At 40.9% G+C, this 27,319-nt stretch overlaps 1 protein-coding gene across 1 annotated transcript in view; it reads left to right on the forward strand.

The window, feature by feature from the left end:
* The window catches only part of NDRG1 (N-myc downstream regulated 1), a 41,225-nt gene extending 14,188 nt beyond the window's left edge, over positions 1–27,037 (forward strand). The window contains exons 2-16 of the mRNA XM_059836126.1: positions 391–469; positions 3,154–3,189; positions 10,445–10,550; positions 12,229–12,349; positions 14,310–14,372; positions 16,029–16,089; positions 16,548–16,648; positions 18,154–18,241; positions 19,181–19,284; positions 19,665–19,721; positions 20,686–20,737; positions 21,506–21,553; positions 23,138–23,173; positions 24,531–24,582; positions 25,198–27,037. Of these exons, the coding sequence (XP_059692109.1) occupies positions 407–469; positions 3,154–3,189; positions 10,445–10,550; positions 12,229–12,349; positions 14,310–14,372; positions 16,029–16,089; positions 16,548–16,648; positions 18,154–18,241; positions 19,181–19,284; positions 19,665–19,721; positions 20,686–20,737; positions 21,506–21,553; positions 23,138–23,173; positions 24,531–24,582; positions 25,198–25,463 (1,254 nt within the window). The 5' untranslated portion in view covers positions 391–406 and the 3' untranslated portion in view covers positions 25,464–27,037. The remainder of the gene's footprint in view (positions 1–390; positions 470–3,153; positions 3,190–10,444; positions 10,551–12,228; positions 12,350–14,309; positions 14,373–16,028; positions 16,090–16,547; positions 16,649–18,153; positions 18,242–19,180; positions 19,285–19,664; positions 19,722–20,685; positions 20,738–21,505; positions 21,554–23,137; positions 23,174–24,530; positions 24,583–25,197) is intronic.
* Positions 27,038–27,319: the final 282 nt, after the last annotated feature.

Raw genomic sequence — 27,319 nt, forward strand, 5'->3', positions numbered from 1 at the left:
ACAAGTATTCAAGCTAATTTCAGAATGGTTGTGCAGATTTGGCTATGACTCTGTTCAGCTGTAAAATGACAGTTTCCATGACTCTCTATACTGGTGCCTGCCCTGTTTCCTTCAGCAATTCCCTGTTTTGAAGCTGCCAAACTTTTGTTTGATCTTGTGGCCTTAATATTTCTTTAATCTCGTATTGTGCAGGAGTGTGTATATAAATAAACCAGGGAGGCATTTTGCAAGAGATTCATAACCCTCTTGCAAAGGTCTTTTAAACTATAACCTGAGACAGTGGGTCATTGGGGGGATGTGGGGGGTGAGCTGGGTGGAGCAGGATCTTTACTTGTTCCTGTACTTAATCTTTGATGCAAGCTGAGAACAAATCTTTTTCCATTTTTGCAGATATCAGCTACTGACCATGTCAACAGAGTTCCAGGATGCTCACCTTGCAGAGGTGAAACCTCTGGTGGAGAAGGAAGAGGTAATTATTTGAAAGCTTTTTAGGGCTTATGTGTTTTATTTTGGGGCTGCTGTTGGAACTGCACATGTGTTCTTAGATTAGTTCTAACATAATGTATGGAAGAAACAAGTAAGAGAAACTAGAGATGGAATAAGAGTGGGGGTTTTTAAATATTGCAAAACTGAGCCTTAATTATTTGCTCTTTCTTGGTCTTTGGTTTTACTTTCTCTAGTGCTAATCTGGTGGTGACATATTTGTTTTCTGAATAATGACAGCGATTTTGAATGGTGTCAATTGGGCAATGTCACGTAGATCCATCTATACCTATAGACTTCTCAATGTAGAGATACAAACTTTGCTCTTTTCAAGGAGGCACAGAGAGAGCCTTTACTTTTCCTCTGAGCACATCTGAGTCCGGAGGTACAACTCTGCCCCATCTAGTCCTCTCCAGCTGCACTGAGCTATGAGTTGCAGCCAAACTGCGACCAGGTCTGCAGCTGGCCAGGTGTGCTCAAGCCACAGCCATTCCTCTGGGGTTGCATTGTACAAACATCTTCAGCCTTTTTTTGCTCAACCCTGTTGTACTTCTTTCCCTTTGTTTTTGCACCATTTTTCTCCAAAAATCTGCTCACATCATCTGGGTTCATTGGCTGTCTGACTCTTCGATGGTAGCAATACTCTGTGCTTTGTTATGTTCATGGCAAATAATTCATTGTAATATGTGAAGGAACATCTCAGCTTTTTTTCTTGAATAAAAGCTAAGATTTTTCTTTTGTTCCCAATGATTGTAATTCTTGACAATTATGTATATAAATGTGTTGGGTTTCTTCTGTTTTCTTTACACTAGAACTATTCATTGTTCTATCTGCTACTTTCTTTTTTATTCCTTACCTCTTTTGTGTAAACACTTCAGAAAATCATTTCCACTTGTGACTGCAGTGAAATGGCTAGAGAAACTTTAAACACAGCTCCTTTGCCAAGGACATTGCATGAAAGCAGAGCTTGTTTGGATACCAGTGAATACAGCACTCAGACTTTTCAGAAACTAAGATCCCTTTTTAATGCCAGGATTCTTCAGCAGTAGCAAAGCGAAGCAGATACTAAGCAGAAGTCCTATGGGTACTGAAATGCCTTTGCTTCAAACTTCAGACATATCTTAAAACACCGATTAATTTCCTGGGTTTCCAGAGCATGCAGATCAAAAGTTGGTATCTTGACAATTAAGTCTCTATGCTTTTATTCATGATGCTACCTTAAGTTTTGTCTGCGTGGGGAAACTAGCAGGGAGTTTGAATTCCTCTATGGCCATTCTTAACATAGAGTGAAGGAAGTTAGTTAATATATTTTGAGAAGGTGGAAAAGATTGCCCTGAAGGACACTCAGCACATACTAAAGTTAAGAGTTGCATCCTGGCTTGTTGCGCCTAGGTTTCTTCTACAGCTGAGTCTTCGTTCCTGGACAGTGGTGGAGTCTTGCTTCATATGCTGCCTAGACAGATGCCAAATCTACATACTCCTTTCAACTCAAGACTCCACTAGACCAGTATATGGAACTAGCTATGTTTAAAATGTCACGAGACCAACAGTATAGTAAGATCAAAAAAAGCAGATTGTCTAAAGCTAAGGCTGTGTACAATGATTTCCACAAGCTCAGTCAGCTCTTCCGATACCTGTTTGTATATACAAGACGTTGCCTAATTACCTAAAGATCCCAGCTCTAGAGTCTTGTCATAATCATGGGTTGGACTGCAATGCTTTGAGGTCTGCCATCTGAGATGGTATTGCCCAAGACAGCAGTTGTATTGCTTCTAACTTCTTCCATCCTTAATTTACCTGGGCTTCTGGGACTGCATGACCTCCCTGCCAGAATCCTAAGCTTTTTATCTCTATACTTCTTTTTCAAGCTTTGGCTTCTCTGTTGTACTCTGCAGTGTAATAAGTGTCTGTTTGGCTGCTCTTCCCTCTGTTTTCAGACCCCCAGTGGAAATATGAGCTTGACTTCCTTGTCTTTTAATAGAAGGAAGTGACTGTAAGACACTTTTCCTTTGAAGTTATGAGCCTTTTAGACTATTGGAAATGGGGAGGATATCACCTTACTCCTTTTCTGGTGGAGTTCCTTGGAGTTCCTTGACAGGAGAAGGAGCTCATCAGTAGTAGTAGCAATGGCTGGTCACAGGTTGGAAGGGACCCTTCCGTGTCCAGCCAGCCTCCCAAACGTAACAAGGCCTATTTTTGGCTAGGATAAAACCCTTCCCACCTTTCACATCATGTAACCAAATCTCGGTAATGACTGCTTAACTGAGTTGCAAGTGCTCAGTGCGTGTTCAAACAATGGTTTTCCATCCTAGGCAGGACTGAGGGGGGCTGTTGGCTGTCCCATGGCTACAGTAAGCAATGAGAAAAGTTCAGTATTTTACTGCTCTGACTTGTCCAGTGATTTAACAATAACTGAAGATGTACTAGTTTTTGTGCTTTATTTTGCTGGTCTGTAATCTAGTATTTTACTACTTTCATATTCTCATGAAGATTAGTGAGTAAAAGCTCCTGGGTGAATTTTGATGTTCAGCAAGAGAGCTTTCATTGAATGAAGGGGACGGGACAGAGCTCTGTGCTGCAGAACCACTGGGTTAGAGCACACGTGTCCCAGCACAGATGTCTGTAGCTGCAAAAGTTACCTGCATTAATGCTTTAAAAATCTCTTCACAGGCTATCACTCGCCTCCTTCCAGACTTTGATGTTCAGGCAAGTAAAGATATTCTTCTCTTTTTTTTTTTTTGGTAAAAGGGGAAACTGAATTGAAATTTGAGAAAACAGCAAAATGTGATCAGAAATGACAGACTGCTCACCAGAAATAGTGTTACTGTGGGAGAGGGGGGTCTGAATGGGGCTCTGACATAGCAATGTGAAGGGGACTGCAGGAGGTCTTTTCAGACTGAAGCTGAGAAAGTTTCATCCAAAAGAGGTGGCTGGGTTGCAAGCAGCTCTATTCTTGCTAAGAGAATGAGATTCTTCAGCAGTGGCAGTGAAAGCAAAATATTCCCCTCCCACATGAACACACACTTTCCACAATTAATTTGCTTTCATTAGCAGTGTGCATGCATTTCCTCAGAGGAAATGTCCCTGTCGATGTATCCCGTTATGCTGTTGAAAGTTTCCAAAAGATTCCTGAAGCCTGTGGAGTGGTGGAAGGCGCTAAGCAATCCATTTTGCCCCTGACGAGAGTGACAGTAGTTTCCGTATGTGTATTTACAGCCAGAACATAAGAGTTCATAACGCATACCACTAGGTCAAATGGTGGCTTTCCACTTTCCCTGTGTCATGTTTTTGAGAGTTGACTTTGTAACTCTCTTAGCTCTTCTTGTGTATTATTTTATTCCCATTTGGTCTTCTGACTGAGAAGTTTGTCCTTGCTGGTTCTTAAGCTGAGACTAAGGGAAATGCATGGCTGGGTTGAACTGGGAGGGACACCAGTAAGCTTGTACGTGCCTCAACAAATAGAGTGAGCAGTGAATTCCCATCACTGAGGATGGGAAGGACTATGTGCTGGGAAAAGAGGCTTGCTGGCTGTCTTATTTTTATCAAGGGGGTGTAGGGAGGGAGGTAGATTGCGCAGGAATAAGGAAAGCTATTAAATTGTTCCAGTCGCTTCAATGTGCAGGCGGAGTTCCTTGGAGGAAATAACCCTTCTGTACATTGCGGCATGTTGCACTTTATTTGCACCTGTCTATATTCTTAATCAATGATGTGCAAATTGGTTAAAAATCCAGCATGGACTCATCAGTCTTTTCCCTGGAAATGGAGACAGATGGTTATCTCAAACATCTTTATCATCTTTCAATGGCTCTTACTTCTCTAGTAAAACTGTAGTTTACATTAATCCCGCATCTTCCCCCTCATCCTTTCTAATGATGAAATCTAGTGCTGGAAGTCTTGATAAATGTAAGGTAAAGTTATCACCGTGCAGCTTCCTGCAGGACTGTGCACAGCATGGGAGAAGCTTTCTGTTTGGGTCCAGATTGATCACTTGTTCTAAATAAATCTGAATCCCAGATTAAGTCTGCTAACAGGAATACTGTAGTATTTTGATTAAGAATCCAGAAGTGACCCATATTTCATTGCTATTCTTGGAATAAATTTGCTTGGTTTGTAAACCATTTTTAACTTGCAAGATCAAATTCTCTAAGCCTTTTTGGGTTTTTTCCATGTTTTGGATTAACTGTCACTAATCCAGACCAGTGGTTCTTGTCATTTAGCCCTGTTCTGCCAGCTCTTGCTTTTTTAACGATCTTTCTTTCTTTCAGTTTAATCTTTGGTTGTTCTACTTCAGGAAGGAAAAATGTGGAAGAACAGTCTCAATCCGTAATGTTAAGAACTGCTGCTGCAAAGGAGGCTTAGTTTTGGTCCTTAAAACCACAAATACCCTCCCTATGCATCTTTAAGTTCTTCTGTGGTTGCTTTATGAAGAAGGCAGTTTGGAGCTGTTAAGAGAGCCTTGATTACTTAGTTCATTAGAGAAGTTCATGTGTGGCCCTGGAGGACCCGGCTCACTTGGGACTGACACTGAAACTCATGTGTGCTCTTAATGAGCAACCTTTCCCATGAGCCACACCTGGGAGGAGGATGGACCTGGCCAGGAAAGGAGGCGATCAGCGCTTGGCAGGATGGAGCTCCTTATTTAGTGCCTGTGTATGGATGTGGGTGTCCACCAGTATCACTTGCAACTTGCTCCATCCTTTTGAGGCCAAGTTATGGTGTGTTCAGTTAGTAACTATGTTTCTGCCGCTAGTGTAAAAGTAGCGACTGCCTGTGAGGTGTGTTCGTTCCAAGAATAAATTATATCTAGTAATACAGATGGGAAAGAGATAGACTCTTACTTCACATGCTGTTGTAGACAGACTTGAGTTAAACATACTTTTCCATTTTTGAAGTAAGCCACTGTATAGCGCAATTATCGCCCTTGTGAAAGCACACATTGCAAGACGTGTATGTGGTTATTCTCTGGAGGAAAGCTTTCATGGAGTTACTAGGGGATGGCCAAGACAAGAGATGGAAGAACTGACAGCTCTGAACTACCTCTAGTCAGCACTATACGCCTGTCTGTATGTCTCCTACCTGAAAATATCAGTGAAGTTCCCCTGCCTCCCAAGAAGGGGAGTGTTCCTGACCAAACCTGTTTTAGCACAATTAATGATAAACTGGTGCAGAGCAGTGTGCCCTGTGCTGCTTTGGTTTAGTGCCAAACACATTTTAATTGTATTTCCAGTTTGATGTATTTGCCTATTCTTTAGCTTGGTAGCATTGGAGCCAATGGAGACCTGGCTCCTCGTCACTGGATATAATTCTCTTAGGTTTGTGTTTGAGAAGTGAGCAGTCCATCAGGAGACTGCTTTCTCAATAACTAAGCAAAGCTTTCCAAGCAGTGCGGCAGCTGTAGGTGGCAGAGATGAGTCTGTCCCTTGCAGTCTGTGGCTCATGGCCATCTATATCCACTGGCATGCAAGGACCGTTTCTGCTTTCCCTCCTCTTGCACCTGCATGCAGAAAAGAAGGGAAGAGCTGCCTTGCAACAGGAGACAAATGGCGCGATGGGGTGGGTTTCCCACTGGCATCGGCGGATGCAGTTTGGGGCTTTGCAGCGTGTTACACAGATTTCCTCATCTTTCTAGGTCTCTGAAGGGACGGGATGGGTGTGGTTGTGGTTTTGTGCTTTTGCAGAGTAGCGTGACCCAGTGCTAATCAGACTGGGAAGAATCTTCAAGCAGAACTATCGCCATAATCTGCTTCAGTTCCTGCACCAAAGGTTTTGTTACTGGCTTCCACGTTAGCAGAGTCGCTTACTTTTACATCTAAAGGCATCATACTTATTAATGCACCCCACTCACAACCTGAATTGGGGAACCTTTTTCGGAATACTGCTAGTTTAAAATAGAAGTCTTATAAAAAAAAAAGAGAGAGAGAAAAATAGCTGGAAAGGTGGGCACTGGGGTTTTGAAATAACATAAGATGAATTGAAATAACATAAGATGAGTTGAAATAACTATTTTAGAGTACAAAAAGCTAGGGGAAAAATGCTAAATAACTTCAGGGCAAAGGGGATTTGAAACCCAACATTGCAATACCACATTAAAAGCACAAATATTTTTGATCTTCAAGATATTGAAAAAAAGAAGTGAAAAATAGCATATGCAGGTATTAATATATTAAATTTCTTAAGTAATATGAACTTAAAATATGTTGTCTCCTAGCAAATTTAAGTTATTTAAATCCTCTTTAAAACTCTGCTTTTCCCTCAGTTCTGAGGCAAGAGAAGGGAGGTGTATTTAACAAACATGCTTTTATTTATTTTAATTTATAATACTATGAGATAGTAATTGAGGATTAAGTATATTTGAAAGCTTTAAAATAATCTTGATGGAATGCAGTATTTTACATATAAAATATGGCATTTTTAGCAAAATGTGCAATGTGTGTGTGTTGTTTTTCTTTTTTAGATACCTAAAGCATTTTGGTTGCATATCTCATACTTCAGAAAACAACCTATTTATAAACATGTTCCTCAATCCATGTCTTCCTTAACCAGGGTAGAGAGGGAAAGGAATAGATGAGTTCTCTGTTACGGACTTACAAATTGGCTCTAACCTCATGACAAAACATCAAAAAATGTCACTTGACCCAAAAATAAAATCTACTTTAGAATGGATCAGGTCCTTCAAACCAAGATAAGCCTCTCTTAAATTGCACGTATCAAAAGTATTTTTATGTGTGTTTTTAGGGCACTAGAATAAGACTGTACCTCTGTTAAAGTGAGAGATGTGAACAGATGGTGTGTTTGTCTTTATCCTTCTATCGGATTAGTGTACCTTGGATTTTTTTCCAAGATAGTGTTTTAATACAAATCAGTTGGTGAAGAGCCTCTTACTATAATGTTGACGTTGATTGGGATGTGCTGCCATCTGTTTTCAGACTCTGCGTTTTGAAAACAACCATCCCTACATCACGTAGACAAATCTCTTGATCTTTAATAGGATCAATAGGGGTGTGAAGTTGTTGGTTTGGTGTCACCAAAGAAACTGGTTTGAATTGATTGTTTTTTAGGAGAACCTTTTGGGTATTCATCATTAAGAATTCACGCTAATGGAAAATAGCAGAACCCTCGTGAATTAGGGGAGTCTTACTGTGAAGATAATGAGGAATTAAACCAAGTGTTAAACTGATTGTGATTTATGCCAGTAATTAGGAGTACAGTCGTTGTCGTCTCTGAATTATTTTTAGTTGACACTGAGTTTGAACTAGACTTAGGCTTCTAGTTCCAGCAGAATTAGCTGTGGAGGTCAGTGCAGGTTCAAGGGTCTGACTTTATCTACCATGAGCAGATTTTTTTTCTTTCATGCACAAAGGAAGAAGATACCAAATCTTGAAAGGTGGTCCCTCCTAAGAAAACACATTCTAGTTTTTCAGTGCTGTTACTGGAAGGATCTAGCAATAAAAATCTGATGATACGAAATGCCATTAGTCTCTAACTGAGGAGGAAATAACTTCTATGTTCTACACACAGCAGGAGGTGTGTTGCACAATATCTCTTACACTCATTACTGGTGTTAAGGTTGCCAAACTATCGATTTTTATGCTTTCTATTGAAAATTATCTAAGTACAGAAGGAAGGTAGAATGTGGAAAATATTAATTGCTGCTGTTATTCATTGCTGTTATTAATTGCTATCTATTGCTACTGCGAATCTCTTCTGGAGTATAGTATAATGAATATACTTACAATACCCTATTTTCTGCCAAAAAGGAAACTTACAGTAACATTATTAGTATGACTGATGTAGGAATACTTTAGACTAAACATTGCTTATCTACTTTGGAAAATACTAGATTTCAGACACTTAAAGTCCTCATTTTTGTTGTTGTGGAGAATCATTCTGACTTACACTAAGCCTTCAAAGTCTTTTGTGTTCTTACTGGAAACTTTACTCCTGGCTTTTAGGAAAGAACTTGTTTCTGATTTAATTTAGAAGGAATTTGGGGTGTTCTAGCATTTCAGATAACAAAACCTGAAGTGAAGCTAAACTTACCAAAACCTCATGGAAACAGCAGCGGGAAAGACTACTAATTCCCAGGTTTGAAATTTGGCACTTCTGTATGTTGTGTGGCAGAGACTTAGTTCATCTTTGATGTCTGAGCTCTACTGAGTAAGTACTTCTCCCAGGCAAACCAGACTCAAATCCTATTTAAGAATGACGTCCTCATGAATTAGTCTGTTTTGGTTTTTCTAGCTGGGCATTATGGGAGTCATAAGCCTATGCAGGATAGCAGCTTGTCTATATAACCCAGTTTCCTACTTGGACAAAGTAAAAGCCAGTTACTGTCCTCTGTCTGACTTGCTGGATTTATCACCCTGTTTTGCCTAAAGATGGTGTTGGATATGGAAGATACAGCTTACCTGCTAAATAATGCAGTGAGTATGCAGAGGAATGAATCTCTAAGGAGACATAAAATCTGAACATTCATGTTTCAGTGGAGTATAGTTCAAATAGCAGTGATGCTCAGCTTGCCTGGACTACGAGTCGGGGGCGTCTTGATTCATTGCTATGATTGTAACTTAAAATCGATGTAAAAGTGTAATTGCAAGGAAAATGGGTGAAATGTGGAGTGGTGTTGCCTAGCATCCTTATTTTCAAAAAAACGAGTGGTGTATTTCATGTATCAAATTACTAAGCTGAGACTTAGTTCGAATTAATACCTCAGATCTCAGAAGAGCTTCTGGGTTTTGCTCTGTAAAGGTTTTCAGAGGCTGTACACACCTGATTTTTACAGCATAATTTGTAATAGATTTGAATTTAACTTGGACTTTGCATCTGGGCATTACTGCACGGAGCAAGTCAAGCAAGCCCGGCAGCAGCAGACAGTACACTGTACTGAAAGACATGGGTATCTGTGTGCTGTACAGTAAATAAAATACTCTGAAATGCTATGAGTGGCTACTAACTATATACTGTCTTGACTGTTATGTGAGTGTAACGGTACTGTAAATAAGTGTCATAAATAACTGTTGTTTTGTGATTCCCTTCATACATGTTGGCAAAATAACAAATTGTTTATACACATCTGAAGTTCAAGTGCAAAAGAAACAAAAAACTGTTCCGTACGTTGTGGATGTTAGTGTGACCCAAGTCACATCTAACTTACATAGACATCCAATATATAAAAGATGGTGCTCAGGGGGACTTTGATTTGATAATAAAGGTGTCCTTAGCTTTAAGATAAATAGTACAAACTCCTGTTATGTCAAATAATAGCGGTATGCTTCTTAACGTTGTTTCTCTGATAATCACCACAACAGTGTTGTGGATATGCTGCTCTATAGCAAACTTCAAACAGTTGGGTTTATGCTCAGGTCTATACATAGCAAGCCATAAAGCTAACACATGCGGCTGTCGTTTATTGGGGAAGGCTACTATAATCACAAGGCCCTACAGTGTGATAAGTCTTTATGGTGAACACAGGCTACTTAATACTGCTTTCTTTGGGGAATGGTAGTTGTTTGCTCAGCTGAAGTCCTTTTCCTTGAAAAGAGAAGTATTTTATCTTGGCAGCTTGCACTTTTGCAAATGTTGACAATCATAGTTGTAAACTGTTGTTATTTTAGGTGTCATTGCACCTAACTGCTTTCTTTTTTTCTTATGCTGCCTTTTAATGAGGTTAAAAACTGTTTAACTATTCCTTCCACATCTGGTTAGAGCTAGCAGCTTAAGTGCTTCTGTAGTTGTCTGTGGACTGGAGTAGATGACAGCTGAATGTAAAACATCAGCAGAGAGCCCCCACCGTGGGGGAGAACGGGGTGTGTTAGCACGGGAATTGTGGAGACCCCCGGGGCTGCGGGCAGACCCTGGGATGGGGCAGGACCTGTGCTCATGGTCACAGAGGTCCTCTGCAGTGGGTGTTCAGTGGAGCAGGCGGACAAGCCACTAACAGACTCATCCTGTTCTTTGCCAGGAGCAAGATGTGGAGACTGTGCATGGCTCGGTCCGTGTCACCATGTGTGGGACTCCCAGAGGGAACCGGCCAGCTATCCTCACCTACCATGACATCGGGCTGAATCGTAAGTAGGCTTTTTATTTAATAGCACAGGTATGGCCTGGTTCCTTAACACTACTGCCGTAAGCAAAGGTGTGGAAGTGGTGATGGTTAGGAAACCTTTCCCAGGTCCTTGCTTGTTTATGTGCATTGCAACATGTTAGGTGATACCTAATTCCCCTCTTACAGCAAGTTTAATTCTCAGATTTTCTCATCCTTGCGAAGTAAATAATTTGAATGTTTCACTTAAAGGAGCAAAAGATCTCTGGTAGGTAGCTTATAGTGGCTGTGCATAAATGCTGTAAAAACATCTGTAGGGGATGGCTGAGGGTATGTTGCCAGCAGGACTGAAAACAGCATTGCTGGTGCTTTGTCTTAAGACTGGTTATCAGATAGCAACCTATGCTGCTGTGGGTCTTTATGAATTACATGTCATATCAGGATGACAAAATGAGTGCTGGCATTGTGTCCTTAGCCAGTATTAAGAAAATAACTTTAAGTGCCTTTTATCTAAACTATCGTATCCAAGAATACAATGACCTAATATCCAGATCTGCTCTAATTTGTTCTTTTCACCAGTACTGCTTGCTTCACACAGTTTACCCTTTCTTAATCAGTTGTCAATATTTACAATTAAAAACACCTGCAGATCTTTAAAGTCTGGCTATTTCCGGGGGGGGCAGATATTACTCATAAGAAAAAAATCTGTTTTCTTGCCTGTTTTTTGTGGAACTGTGTTACTTTATTTTGGATTTTCAGTGAATCAGGGCAGACCTTAATCTGGATCCCATCTTTGAATAAGACTTTTTTCTTTCTAGAGTTACAAAGTCTATCTCTACTGTGAATAAATTTTCTCTCCCTCTGAAAGGGAAGGAACCTTTTCCCAAACTTGCACATTCTCCTAACACTGATTTTAGGTACAAATATCTTATATGAGCAAAATCATTGCAGAATATGTTGTAGTGTGAGGACATTCAGAAACACACACAGAATACTGAACTTTTTTCTAGGCATCTCAAAGATGGTGCTACAGAATTCATGCTTTCCACTCCAGGAGGAAAATATGCTAACCCTCTCCCGATATTATTATTGCTTAAAAATCAGAAATCAAATCACCTCAAAGTTGGGAGCCTTGAGTATCCCAGAAGGATGCTTTTGTCTTGAGCTGCCTGCAGCAGCCACTTGTGTAATGTTTATCTTGTGATATTTGGGTGAAAGCACAAGTCACGATCTCAGCCTTGGATTTTTTTTTCTTCCATCTGTTTTGACATAATCCAAAGAAATATGACTGGGCAAGTAAACAGATATTTTCTTCTAAGCCAAAACCTGGGATGAATACTCCTGACTGCGTTTTATTGGTATTTTAACTTTGCATAAAGAATAATTTTTTGAGATTTTGGTGTACCAAGCCTTCTGGCAGGTACCGAAATAACATGGATAAACCTTAGCTGGCCCTGAGGAAAGAGCTGTTCAGGGTTTTTTGCTCCAAGGAATTAAAGCAAGTTGGCACAGGTTGCTTTGTAGCACGTCTTTCCTCCTTAGAAATAAAGGACTGCCACTTTTCCCAGGCTATAACATAGCTCACCTGATTGAACCAACTTTACATTAACCTGCAGGACAGGTTAATAAATGATTTTATTATAGCTACAAACTTACTATTTCCCCTCAGTATAATTATTCCATATTTTCTTTTCCTTCTCAAGATAAAACTTGCTTCAATCCTCTCTTCAACTTTGAGGATATGCAGGAAATCACCCAGCACTTTGCAGTCTGCCATGTGGATGCACCTGGTCAGCAGGATGGAGCACCGTCTTTCCAAGCTGGGTGAGTTGTCAGGGAATCAGCCCATGCTTTCAGAGCTTTCCTCTTTCTGGAAACAGAGTCTTGATCTGCAGTTGAATTAAAAAGCACTTGCAGCAAACACAGTAGTTGGCTTTTGAACTTAAATCCTGATGCTCTGTTTCTAAGGTACTGGAGCTCTGGGAGCTCTGTTGTGTTGTGCCAGTTCACAGTAGACTTTGGGGCTGTAATTTTGTCTTTTATCTCTGATAACTAGACTGCTTCTAAAGCAGTTCCTTGACAGATGCTTACATCTGTCAATTTAAGTATCGAATTACCTTGTTTTGTAATGACATCCTGAACACAAATACAAAAATAAATTGTTACTATAAACAAGATAGGCATTAGCCACAATATAATGTCCTTCCTAAATCCATGTTTTTTATGAAATGGCAGCATGGTAGATGTTGATAAGTAGACTTGATAACCTACTTGGAAAATCCAAGTTGTTGGACAGTAACAAAGTGAGGTACCCCCACAGAGTATCATAGATAGCTGCATACTCCTGTCTGTGTATCATGTATGATGCTGTAATTCTTGGAAGCCTTGTGTGCCATGAGCACTGTCTTTGCCAAAATGCTTGTCCCATTTAGTTCAAATGAGACAAGTTTGCCTTAACATGCCCCTTGGATAGGAATCAGCTTGATTGAGGAAGGGAGCAGCCAACATGTTGAGGGGAGGGTACATGGCAAGGAACAGTTGTTCTGTGAGAACAAGGTATTAAGGAGCTTATATGTACCCTTATTGCATGAGCCAGTCTATTTCCCTTCTTAATTTTTAAGCTGGTCTGATGCTGAGGAGGTCATGATGGGCCAGGTTCTCAGCTAGTGTTAACTGCAATGGACCAGTTGTCTAACAGAGCAGCCTACAAAGCTATTTCAGTCACTCCCCTTTGTATTTGTTTGAATCATGAGCTTTTAAGTGTCTTAACCCTCGTGTCCTGAACAAGTGTTAACAATCCTGAATTGTCAGCTGCACAGGGCAGCCATCATGGTCTATGCTAGTAAAGACCACTGCTTAATAACATCACGATGACAGCACAAATAGCTGTATTATCTCTTAGCCCTCCATCTGGGAGACCAGCATGCTCTAGTTAAGTCGTAGCTGTTGTCATGACAAAGTTTAGTTTCTCAACAAGAAAACCTAAGGAAATAACTTAAAAAAACAAACAATGCAAACTACTTGTTTGGTTTTATTTTGGAGACTAAACTAAAGAATCATTAGGTGTAGTCCTGATGGGAAGCAGAGATTTGGATACAACCTAGGCAGATGTTCTCCAGATACTTTGGGTGGATTTTTTCCATGTGCTGCTCAGTTGAGGTTTTGCTCAGAATTTCCTTCCCTCAAAATTTTCTTTCTGCTCTGCAGAGACCAGGAGCATTAACGGATGGTTGTTTTTATTGAAATTCCTCAGCAGCTTCATAGCCCTTCCTATGCCTTCATTTTCTCCATCAATATTATAGAAAGCTATCCTCATTTATCCTATGGTAATTTGTGTGTCCCTGAAAACACGCATGCAAATTATCTACCAAAGATCTAGATCTCATTGCTGTAGTTTCCCCATGTTCCAGAATCACAAACTTTTTTGTGGTGGACCAGAAGTACAAATGTGGTGAATGTGGTTGGAAACTAACCTCTCAAGTTCGAACTTTTTCATAAGTTTTAAGTGTTAACTTTTCTTGGATGAGATTCATTATGTTCTGTTTGGCTCTCAGCCGGACCAGACATTTATCATCCTGTAGGTCACATGAAGTACCATATAGATTATGCTCATATTTCTGCTAAATTACTTGTGCTTGATCCCGATTTAAATACAGCTCACTGTTAATGATCCTGTAATGAGCACATTTGGTATTAAATCTACAGTGACCGCTGTGTCTCTAAATAACCCAGCCTACTCTACTGAAAGTGGTGTAGTAACTCCACAAACACGTATTTGTTGTAGGTATGTGTATCCCTCCATGGATCAGCTGGCCGAAATGCTTCCCGCAATCCTGAAACAGTTTGGGTGAGTGCGGAATTATGTACTCATTTTCCTCATTCTTCTCTCTACGTGGCACACCGAAAGAGCAGGGCAGAGCAGATATTCGCCTGTGCCGCCCCCGAAGCTTCCGTCTGCCTATCTGGCATTTTGTTTGCTAGAATTATGGTTGTGGTTGTTTTTTAATTCCTCTGTTATAGGTGGATCACTTTTGCCTTTGTTTCCAAGAGAGCTTATTTTTTGTCCTTTTTTGAAGTGTCTGTTTATTTTTAAACAGGAAGCAACTTTGAGTGAAATCCCATGTGCCTAATTTAGGGGCTTCCTCCAGTATTTTCTATGCCCCTCACAGGGGCAGGGCACAGACAATCTGTTCTTCCCACTGTAACAACCCACGTTTTCCTGTGTGGTTAGCAGAAAAAAAGCGTGGTCCCATCTGAAGACACTTAGTGTTTTTGTTTCTATGGCTTGAATGTCTTCGAGGGTCAGTCTGACCTTAAGCTGCTTCTACTACCAAGTTCAGATGCCCAGTTGCCTGTGTCGAAGGACCTAGTGGCAGTGTTCCTCTGTCTACCTGCAACAGGTTTAGGTGTGTGTCCTCCCTTAAAGCTTAGCTTTAGCAGGAGCTGTAGCTGAGAAAGGTACCTTCTCTGCTGAACTGGTGCCCCTGGTACACAATGAAGAGTGCAGGTAGGCCCCTCCAAGGGGTTTTCAGACCAAGCAGAGAAACTCTGGCATTGGGGGTTAGGCAGCCTCAGATAACAGACAGACTGGACTGCTGGTGGGGGTTTTAGTCTCAGACCAGCACCCCAATTTAGACATTGTTCAGTTGTTGTAACCAGCTGCGACAGTACCTTGGACTAGTTTACCTCACTACCTGCTTAAGAGATGTGGTTTTTGAAACTCCTAATGGAAGGCACAGGGTTGCCAATTCTGCTCTTGCACTGAAAAAAATGCTTACATAATGTCAGTACCTTGAAAATCAATTAAACTGGAGTGTACTTACAAAGCCTTGATTTAATATTGCTAACAAGAATGAAAACTATCCTCAGGTATTTTCTAAAAAGCATTGTATAACCTGTTTTTCTGAGTGGTTTTGTCTAGTCTTCCCTTCCATGTATTTTCTAAGACCTTGAAGGTGATACTTTAAAACCAATTTCAGTTAATGCAAATATTTGGTTTGTCTCTGCCCTGTTTGGTTATGAAGTTTAAACTTAATCACCCCTGTGACTGGATAGCATGAGAGGTTTCCTTGCCAGCCCCCTGTTAGAGAGGAATCAGTGTCCCAGTTGGATAGCTGTACTGTGGAGGGCAGGGGAGCCTGGGGAGGGGAGGGCTTTATATTTAGGCTGCAGATTTCAGGACTGTATCTTACAAGTTTTTCTCCAGAGAGTAGCCATTTCCTTCCAGGATCAGAACAATGCTGTGGTTGCTCAGTACACTTACTTAGATAAGGGAGAATTGCTGCTGCCTTGCATTGTATGAGGGCCAGTGTCCTGCAAATCTGCCGAAAACAAACTGGCTGCTATGTTGAGATCCTTACTGGGACTGGTGGCATTGCTGAGAGTCCTCGGTTTGCCTGAGCTTCTTTCATATGCCAGCATGTATCTACAGGAAGGTTGTTGATGCGGGTTTATTTTTGGTGCTGTCTTACTCATTTGTCTCTTCTGTTTTATTGCTGTGCAGGCTGAAGACCATTATAGGAATGGGAACTGGAGCTGGTGCCTACATCTTAACCAGATTTGCTGTAAGTTTCATGGCGCTTCCCTCAAAGCCTTGAACCTGATTTCCCTGATGTGTTGTCGTCCCTGTAGCGTGTGCAGAGAATTCCTGCTTTGCCATGCCCATTTGAGTAAGCAGTTAGGCTTTTAAGTGAAATACCACAATCTGCGGGATAGCTAATCCAGAAGACCTAGATTTTCCATTTTAAGGCCTGGGCTCTACCCAGTTAATTTGCAGAAGGTTTTTTTAATGGGAGTTCTCTATTTAAACTGAGGGTGGAGAAGAAGTTGAATCTTAATGTTCTCCAGCTGCTCAGTTGAATTGCTTTAATGAAAATTTTTTTCCCATACATACGCTTGTTTTGTGCAAGATAAAACTAGACCTACCGCCTTCCTCCCCAGGAGATAATTTGCTAATTTAAATTTTATGCTGACTGTCAAGTTGTGAAGGATATGCGATGAAATCTTAAGTCTTCTTTTGCAGTTAAACCATGCGGAGATGGTGGAGGGATTAGTTCTCATTAATGTAAACCCCTGTGCTGAAGGTTGGATGGACTGGGCAGCAACTAAGGTAAACATTTTTAAGTTAAAATAAATCATACTGTGAGCTTGTCAAGCATGAGGAGCTGGGCAAGCTTGTGTGTCAAGGCATGGCTGCAGACACAAAATATCCCAGGCTGATTCTTCCATTTGCAAACATATCTCCTGTAGGACTAGTGACAAAAATAAGTACTTCTAGGAAACAAATACCCGTGGTATAATGGAGCTACTGGGTATGGACAATTCTTCAGAGCTAGTAACTACTGGGGAAAACCTAGTTTAACCTGGACACGGGGTAGTTCTGGAAGAACTTTATTTCAAGTAAACTTCAAGCATAGCGTAACATTCAGTTCTTTCTTATCCATGGCTTTGTTTACCGTCACAGTCCAAAATGTGAACTACAGTCCAGAAAAATGTTCAAAACAGCATCTTCCAGGTTTCAATCATCTAGCTGAGTCTTAAATGCCAAAAAAAATCAGAAAAGGTCATTAGCTACAGTAACTGTGGACAAATTGTCCATACAACCAGACTTTTAAGTGAAAATATTCACATATAAAGAAGTTCCTGTTAACTGTATTTTGTAATTGTAAGAAGATCACAATGTGGGGAGAACAGGAGCTGGGAACTCGTTTCAAAAGTTTTCCTGGAACCAGTGTGTATATATATATAAGTATAAATGTTACATTACATGTCACTCAGATTTAACCTGTTAAACCATTTTTCAGGGTAAACTAATGGAAGGCACTTTGTGTCATTCAGGGTCGTGTTTAATTGAATGGCAGTTGTTATAAGCACTCTGAGAAGTACAAAAATTAGAGCGTCATCTTTTAACCACACATAAAGTCAACCTATTGCAAATGTCTAGGGTGATATTAAATGTAATGACAACGTTATAGTACTAGGAGAAGCTTTCCGGAGTGGGGATGTAATGTTCTTTTAAGGCTTAGTTACTCATTTTTTTTAAAAATAATTTTGCATACTGGTTTATTTTGGCAAGTTTGATCTAGAAGTATATTTAGTAACTCCTCTACATTGAGATGTACGAGTTGACTCATTTTGATTATCTCACCCAATGTCTCACTGTAATTAAATTCTTCCATATCTGTGCCTCTGCCTTCCACCTCTCAAGTATTGCTGACCTTAGGAGTACAGCGGGTGCTCTGTATCCTTCTGTCCTTCCAAAGCAAGAGCACATACTCTGAGACATGAGCTTTGGGTACTAGCTCCAACGTATTGTCAGTGTGGGTTGCTAGGGAGGAGATTGGGCAGTGAGATTAAATGACACCCATCTGGCTGGTTTGCTTGGCATTCTTGCAGGGAGTGATTCCATATGTACCTATGCCACTAGTAGTGTGTTCCCTGTATAACTGCACTAGAAAAGACATCTTATGAGACTGACTCAAACATAAATAATCCCTAATGGTATTTTAGTTGGATTGAGGGGGAAAAATATCAATCCAGGATATTGTATGTATAAGGATAGCCGAGAAACATTCATTGGTCTACTTACGAGTAATTGAAAGGTTTCAATTGTTCAAGGATTGTTTTAGTATCAGATACTTAGATAATCTTGCTGTTCAGATTTCAGGTTGGACAAATGCTTTGCCAGACTTGGTCATTTCACATCTTTTTGGAAAGGTAAGGATGTTCAAAAGATTATTCTGATGTATTCAGTCACCTGTATTTATCTCTTGAGATTGGGAAGAGGGGAGAAGCCTTCACTTAAACAACAAGGTACAAAGTTAAACTGTGAGATGGGATTCATATGTGTGTTCCCAGTATTTTGGAGGTGGAAATGCTCCCATGGGGCTTGCTGTGTCCCAGTGACTCAAGTGCACCTCAGTCATGACAACTGTAGTAGGAGCAGCTCCCTGTTTAGGCAGCCAGTGCTTAAACATGAGTACAGGTGTCGTATGTGCTCATGTTCTGAGCAGAATTACCCCACAGATCTCTTTTTATACCATAATATACTTGTAACTTTGTGAAAGTACTGATGGTGCTCTTCAGTGTAAACCTACTTTAATGGGAAGTGCTATACTGTTTTCTGAGGCTACTTGTGCTTGAAACTGTTAGTAAATGCAATGGAAAACTGAATTCCAGCAGAACAAGGAACTAATCTATAAAGACTTTAGAACCAAACTGTTTGAAAATGTTAGTGATTGAAGTCCTTGAAGCTTAGTTATTTACTGTTGTGAAATTGAGTTCCACATTACATATGTTTGTAAGCTTTCAACATCTGCTTTACCCTGGAAACATTTATTGAGCTTCTTACCCTGGATCTTTTTTTTTTTAAACCACACACTTGTCTGACTGTAACCATCTGCACCACAGCTACATGTTTAGCAATCACAAGATCTTGACATTACAACATACTGAAGTTTTAAAGCAAAAATTGTGGTACTGCAGTTGGAGTTTAATGTTAATTCTGGGTAACACCAGTGGGTGCTAGAAGTTGTCCTTTCCCTAAAGGTGCACTCCTGTTGTGTAGATATGAGTCTGACACATGACTGCTGTGCCATGTCTTCAGATCCTTTCAGAAAATAGCCCCTATTCTGAACAATTTTGTTTCCACTGTAGGAAGAGATTCACAGCAACCATGACCTGATCCATACTTACCGTCAGCATATAATTAATGATATGAATCAAACCAACCTTCATCTCTTTGTCAACTCTTACAACAGGTAAATACATTTACCTGATTTCTAACTGGAAACTGTTTTAAGAGGCTGTTCAGCTCTTAGAGCCAGTATTACTTGTGTGGTGGAGTTACTTGTGTTCCCCCAGTATAAAGTTCTGCTTGACAGTGCCTTTAGGGATCTCAGGTGGTTTGCTTATGGGAGAAGGACCTTGTGCATTTGTGGGGAGATAGATGGTACACTGGGACTGAACTAAGGCATTGATACTTCAGGCTAAAGTGGTTCTCCATCAGTTGTGGAGGCTACAACGTATCAGATTAAATTAGCATATGTGAGTGTCTGTGCTTTCTCTAAACTAGAAGAATATGGAAGTATCTGTAAAATTTCAGTGTATCAAAAGCCTTTGTCCTCTCCATTTTTTTTAGTCGGCGAGACCTAGAGATTGAGCGCCCTGTTCCTGGAATAAATGTTGTCACTCTTCAGTAAGTATTTTATTTCCTACCAGTTCACCTGTACCTGATGTGAGCTAAGAGGTGTGATCAGCGGGTACATTGCATACGCATTGCAGAGCTGTAGCTGAATATGCTTATGTGCTAGAAAAGGATCTTGTAACTTTGTGTAGGAGGTAAGATGTTACTGCAAGTCAGGGGCTGCCATTAGGAAGACTTCCTCTCTTCAAACTTCAGAGTCATTCATATTAGCTGAAATGGAAAGTTAAGCAGTTCCTGTCACTGTGTATCTGTGAACTTGGGCTTACAGAGTACTTCCTTGAAAAGTAGATGTACTTCGCTTCCCCTGGAAATATGTCCTAGTTAATGGAAACTATAGCTCTGAATGCACTTAAGCCGTGCCTATGCAACCGAGAGAGAACATAAACAAAACCAATTAAAATAAACCCAAAACCAGGCCTTCAGGAAGATGGAGCAGGTATGAGAATGACTATCTGCCAGATCTTCTGCTAACAGCTTTTCACTTACGCTGCAACTTGTACAATGAAACAATTGTCAAGTGCTTCTCTGCTCAGCTGCTGATGTTTACTCACAGGAGACTTTGAGAGTCTCCTCTTCTGCCAATCTGATTGAAATTGGATGGCAGGTCGAAAAGCTGGAGCTCAAGAGTTCAAGGGGGGTGGGGGTGATATTTTGATGCTGATGGCCGTATTAAATTTCTTATAAAACAAGGAATAATTTCTTATAAAACAAGGAATAAGAGCACTGGGAAGGGCTGATTGCTACAAGGAGGGGAAAAGGAGATGTTCTCAGGCAAGGTATCAGAGCATGTCAGTAGATCTGCAGCTAACCCGGTGGATTTGATGTGTGTTTAAGGTGTCTGGAATACAAACCAAATCATTATCACACACTTAGCTGCCTCATCCTTCCAGTGACACAAAATGCAGCTTAGGGCCAGATCATAGAGGTAACACCGCTGTGGTGTGCTTCCTTGCAGGTGCCCCGTCCTCCTGGTGGTTGGCGACAGTTCCCCGGCGGTGGATGCCGTGGTGTGTATATCAAGCCATCTTTGCCGCTGTGCTAACGGGCAGGCGAGCCAAGAAGCTGCACGAGGCCAGCAGAACTCATGCCCGCACAGCAACCTCTCTGGCTATCCATCCAGCCCAGCTGGCTCTCCTCTTTTCAGACCATGGGAGAGCTGCCATTAATTCCTCGCTGTTTGTCTCCTCTGTCTGTGCACCGTTATTTAATAGCTGCTGCGTTAGGAACAATTGCCACAGCAGTTCCAGTGAACCGCAAATATTTTCCTTTAGAGAGGAATCTGCTGCTGGTATTTTAGCTTGTTCTGTGGTGTTGGAGCGCTGCCCTAGGTCACTATGGAAGCGAAGAGCTTCTTTTTGACCATTATAACTCGCCCCAGATGACTGGGTGACTTCAAATGTTGTGCCTTAATGGGCATGCCCAGTCGGCTGGCCTGTGGCCATATGGCTGCTCACTACTTGGAACGCTACCAGATAATCCCAAATCACAAGATAAACAACACTTGTTGCCCCTGGAGTCCCAGAAACAGATAAAAATCTCAATTTCCCAACTAATGGGTTGGTTTGTAGACGGAAAAGAATACAGTCAGAAATGTGAACTGACCTCCTTGGGTTTAAAGATATATGTATACATAGAGTCTTTGTACAGAAGCCTAAGATACCAAATTTACTCTGTATTAAGCCAGAAAACAAGATACTTAATCTGTTTTCATCCAGCAGTTCATAATTAAAATGTATAAAGTGTGTAATGCCTTATGCTGCTGTTCTTTTATATAGGTTGAATGCAACTCAAAGCTGGACCCAACAAGGACCACACTTCTGAAGGTAATAACAAAAGCTGTTTTTTAAAATAAACTTTTCCCTCATTTAAAGTCAGCTGGATTAACTGAAAAAGCAGAGCCACACCAATGTGCTGCAGTACAGATAACACAGTGAGAATGGAATTCTGATGTGGAAGGGCAGTTCCATCAGGGTAAGAGTATTTTAGTGGGATAAACCAGACTAGGGGCTTCTTGTCAAAGTTAACAACAGGGAATTTCTCAGCTCCTCCACTTTAAAACACTAGGGGTGAGACTTGAAATGCTCAGTATTTCACATACTCATAATGAATTTGACTAGAGCAGGCAAAGTTGATCTCGAGGTATTTGGAAAGGTTTGAAAAAAGTCATCAGCAGAGTGGAAGTGGAAACCAACTCGTTCTGTTCCTGTGCTTGCCTGTCCCTCAACAGTGGTGTCAGATGACTAGACAGATGAATAGACTGATGTATCAGCCACAGTTTTATCATCCTGCCTTTTATGTGGACAGAGTACAGGACATCTTACTGTTGGAAATTACTCTCTTACTTTCCAAAACTTTATAAAATGCACTTTCAAACAGCAAAGCATTGTGCAAAGGTTTTGGCTCATACTTGGCATTCAGAGTATGGGTGCAATTTTTAGCTCGTTACTGATGAAGTAAAATGCTATGAGTGTAATAGCATGGAAATGGTGAAACAAGTTTGGTCATGCTTCTGCTGGGAACTTTACTGTATCTCTCTTTATTGAACTGGTCAGTGAAAATAACAATAAACAATGATTTTTTTTAAAATACTTTTTCCTCCTAACATTGAGGAGTTAAACTGCTGACCTACCACGTGGACATGGCAGACTCACCCTAAGAAAAAATCTGACACTATCTCAGATCCTCTATCAGTGGCCAGCCTTTGCTCAGTCCAGGGATACAGCTGATGCCAGATCCTGCTACAGGCCTGTTTTGCTGCTAACTAATCCTAGATAGGATTTGGGGTTTCCTGTAATTCACAACTCAACTGTTTGCAGCTTGTGGTGTTCTTTGGAACAGGACTGTTTTTGTTGGGTTTGCATTGAGGGGTGGAGTGGCAGGAGAAACGAAGTGCTCTGAAAATGCTGCATGCACTCAAGATAGCTTTTCTAATTTGGCTTTCCCTGCTTCCCCTAGCGAGTCAGGCTGATGCTTGCCACCTGCAATCTCAGCAAATCATTTTTCCTCTTGCCTCTGAGGTTTAGGTGTTTGTTCTCTCTCCCCTGTTTGTCATTCAGGTCAATACCGAGTCACGTTATTGTAATTCAGAGCTGAACCTGTAACCAGGGCTAATAGGCTAGTTTTTTAGAAACTGGTAATCACTGCCTAGCAAAAAACCATTTATTTGTAGCTCAAGCTGATGCTTTGCCTGAGGGTCAAGACACTTTGGGGGTTTCTGGGGTGCAGTCATAGCTTTTATAAAAACATCTAACTGCTTTCCTTGATGCCTTCATCTACATGTATGTTACTCACACAACAAAAGGAAATGTTTTTCTGCCAAATAGCTAAAAAGGTCATTTTAATATATCTTGAGCATAAATGAGTTCCTCTGGCATTACACTAACTGGCTGTTCTCATCCCCATTTCAGATGGCTGACTGCGGTGGGCTCCCTCAAGTTTCCCAGGTAGGATTTGGCTGATGGAAATCCTACTAATCCTGTTCTGCAGCGTGTCAGACTGCAACACATGGGTGTTTTCCTGTAGGGTACTTGCTGTTCCCAAATGTCAGCCAAAAGGATGGTTATGATTTCACGAATAATGATGTCAGTCGGTCATTTGAGCTTTCTTTTTTCTTTAAAGACCAATGAAGTGCAAAATTAAGATTGGGAGGGGATATTATTTCCACTAATTAAGTCTTAACCAAGTAAAGGTCTGAGGTGGGAATGCAGAGGTATTATTTTATGCCTATCTACTAAGCTAACATAGATTAAGGCTTGAGCCTTAGTGTTTTAAAATCATATTCTTATTTGGACTATTTATAGTATAGATCAGGAAAGTGGGAGGCAGGAAATAACAACGCTATGTTCTCGCATACACTGACCCGGCTTGACTAAGAATGAACTGGAGTTTCTGAAATATATTTAGGCATAAATTCCAGGGCTGCTAGTAAAACCAGGCTAGGAAAGTGAAACTTATGCTCTAGTGTTGCTTCACTAAAACAGCTGATCTGTAAATCAGCTTTAGGATGTGACGTTTTCTAAACAGATTTCTAAGCAATATAATGTCATGGTTTTGAACTTAAAGAAAAACCTGAATTTGTAATTACCTGCAGCTGAGAAGTCCCTGTACAGGCAGTGTGTTCTCTTACAGTGGGAGAGGGGAAGAGGCTTTTTAAAGCCACAAAGGAGTATGTGCATTGCTCCTCTCTGATAGAGTCCATTCCCTGAACTGATTCCAATTAAAATTCTAACAAGTATAGGCAATATTTGCAAGGTCAATAATTGAAGTTGAGGCTTATTTGGCCACTGTGTCAGCAGCAAAGAAAAATAGTGAGTGCCTCATTGCAAGAATGTCAGTCATATGCAATGTGCTTGTGTACTCCTGCTGAGCTTTTTTGTCCTATAAACATAACTATCAGCTCTGACTAGCTGAATTTGTTCTCTGCTGATTTGTAATTGCTGAATTACTGATGCTGTATGAACTGCCTTGTACATTTTGTGAGGCCTGTTGTTTTATGTTGGCTCATCTGCCTCGGTAACTGCACGAGCAAAGTTTGGGCCAGGCTTAGACCACTTATAGTCACTTCTCTGGAAAACTCGTTCTCAAATGCACATGTCCATTTGGTAAAATAATGGGGCAGGGGAACAGACTAGGGAGGGGAATGGTGGAATTTTCTCATGTAAGTGAAAATTTCAGACATTCAGTGGAACCCAGAGAATATTAAGATGTCCTGTTCAGATAGGGCATCTGTGGTATCTATAACATTGTAATGTAACTAACTTGCTGAGCACTGCATATAATAATACTGTCTTTCTTTTGCAGCCTGCCAAGCTTGCAGAAGCTTTCAAATACTTTGTTCAGGGAATGGGATACAGTAAGTATTGGTTTTATGGAATGGTTCACCTGGCTACCAAAGTTTGGGCATCTAAGCACCCAGAGTCTTATGATCCCAGATGTGTGATCTTTTCCCTGTTGGATATACATTTGCAAGGGGGGGGGGGAAACTATCTGTGGTGTCTGGGCAAGGGGTTTTCAGACCAAGTTAGGTTACTAAATAGTAGAGAGCTTTGTAGACAGCTTATACCCACAAATACCTGCTTTACTTTATCTTGATATTTTAAGGTGGATATTTGTAATAGTGTTGTGTAGAATCAGGTCTAGCCTGGGCTGCCAGCAAAGGTTAAACAGCAGAAAGTAACGGGAGATCCGATGAGTCTCTTAGTTTTCCTCTGGCTTGTTGCAGCCACAGCAACGTGCCTTAAAGCTCTGTCTTGAATCCCTCAGCCCTGGCCACCAATTTTGCTGTAGTAATTTGGGCTCTTTAACTGTATACCTGGAGCACTGGTACTTCTTCTACACGTGAAGCTGCCATGAAAAGTATATATTCAACCCTGAAGGCTTCTCCAAGGGTGGTTAGGGCTGGAGAGGTAGGCCAGGGCTTCCTTCCAAGCCCACGAAGCAAGGCATTAATGAAAGACTCTTCTTCCAGTCCCCTCTGCTAGCATGACCAGGCTGATGAGGTCCCGCACCGCTTCTGGCTCCAGCGTAACCTCTTTGGAAGGACAGAGGAGCCGGTCTCACACTGGGGAAGGCACGAGGAGCCGGTCTCACACTGGGGAGGGAACAAGGAGCCGATCCCACACTGGGGACGGTGCCAGAAACCGCTCCCACACAGACACGCGCATCGAGCTGACGCCAAACTCGGCAAGCAATGCTGAACAATCAAGCCCCAAGTCCATGGAAGTGTCCTGTTAGATGGCTGTGGGAGGTTTAAACTGGTCACAGTGTGAAAAAGTAATGGATGCCCCCTGTGTATCACAAAAGCATAACTGGTATTAATCTCAAGCTATTCTATAGGATGAACTCAGTTCACCAGGGTCTGACAGGGACCAAAGAAAAGAAGCATCTCATTTGCTCTGTCGTTATTCTTGTAACTCAGACAGTTGCTGCTATTGTGCCCTCCTTCAATGGATGCCAAATTCTAAAGGATACTTGCCAAAAGCTGATGTGGATGTAAACACTTCAGAGTCAAACCAGACTTGCTTATTATCCTCCTTTAAAATCAAAGCTGTTACATGCCCCTTTATCTCTTATTCTCTTGAAGTAAACTGGCACAATTTGAGACGAGTTTCAAAGAGGGGGAAAAAAATCACTGTTATGGATGGCTTTTAAAGAAGGAAACGAAACAAATGTGTTATGGCCTCATGTTGAAGCTGGAGTCGAATTCATTGTATATAGCTTGACTTCAAATGATAAAGTTAATGTATCGTGCATTTATAGGCCTTCTAATTCATTAGTATTCAAGCCTGTTTTCCTATGTACAATAATATACTACTAAAATAGGCGATTTTAATGTGACTGAGATGAACTAAATCTTTAAGCTTTTTTATGTCACTTTTTTGAGATTTAGTTCCAGTCTTCCTTTCCTTCCCCCCTCCTAGACCCTAAAACTGCTTAGCCAAATGAGGACAGGACTTAAGTTTAATAAGCAAGGTAGTATTTCCCTCTTTGGGATCTTGGGCCAAAGGGTTTACCGTATGGCAAAAGTTGGTGTAGTTGTAACAAATAGGGTAGCTGTACATGCCAGCAAAGCAGAAGCAGCTTGATTTTTCCTTCAGACAGCTTCTTATCTTTGCAGCTCAAGTTTTTGTGTCCAGCATAATTGTGATAAATTCGAAATTCTGTAAGCAAAGCCAGATCCAGCTGTTCTTTGTCAGGAGAGATGAATAACTGTAGGATGGCATGTAATTAGATACTGTACATTCAACTGCCACTAATTACTAGATTTGAAACTCTGATGACATCTCACTGGTGCTGAGAAGTGTATTCCACAAAGTGGTGGAGCAGCAGCACTGTATCTGTGAAATGCAGTGTTTAATGACTGCATAAATGTAATGATCTGCTGGTTCTGCATCTTTACGTAGCCTTCTGATACCTTGGGTTACTTTCTTTGATGCTACTGGCTTGATACCTTTCCACCAGTCAGATTTTCACAGTTGGGTGTTCCTAAATTTGTCCTCCCGTAGGTAGCGGGACAGGATTTCCTGAGCTCCAGTGCATACCTGCTGCATTGCAGTCCTCACACAAACAACAAAACTCAAATGCCGAGCAGTTAAATAGCAAATGTTAATACTTTGGGATTGCTTGTTCAGAAGAACACCGTCTAGGTTACTTCATATTGACTAACTTCGGCTCTTGTGTAGAATATCCGTAACGGTTTGTGGGAAGAACAGACAATTTCCAGAAAGAATAAAGCTATTGTGTAAAGTCTATCAAGAAAAGTTTCTTAATGAAGTATTTGTATTTATTTCAAAACAAATAAATTTGTAACTTTGCAATGTCTGGTGTCTTAATGTTTTACCAGGAGTACAATAGTCTTTCTCAGTGGGAGTATATTCTTGTCATCCCTTGTGTCCATGAAATCTCTTTTCTTTTCCTCATATCTCTGTCCTTCCATATTTTGGTGCTCAGAGCTGGGTTTTTTTTTCCACTCCAGCCTACTATTTGTACTAAGAAAACACAACACACTTCAGTATTAGGTGTGACTGGCTATTCAAAGTACTAAAGGATAATTTTGCTCTAACAAATGCGTAACAAAATTGAGGGAGTAC

This window comes from Gavia stellata, chromosome 3 (assembly GCF_030936135.1).
Source record: "Gavia stellata isolate bGavSte3 chromosome 3, bGavSte3.hap2, whole genome shotgun sequence".
Taxonomy (NCBI): domain Eukaryota; kingdom Metazoa; phylum Chordata; class Aves; order Gaviiformes; family Gaviidae; genus Gavia; species Gavia stellata.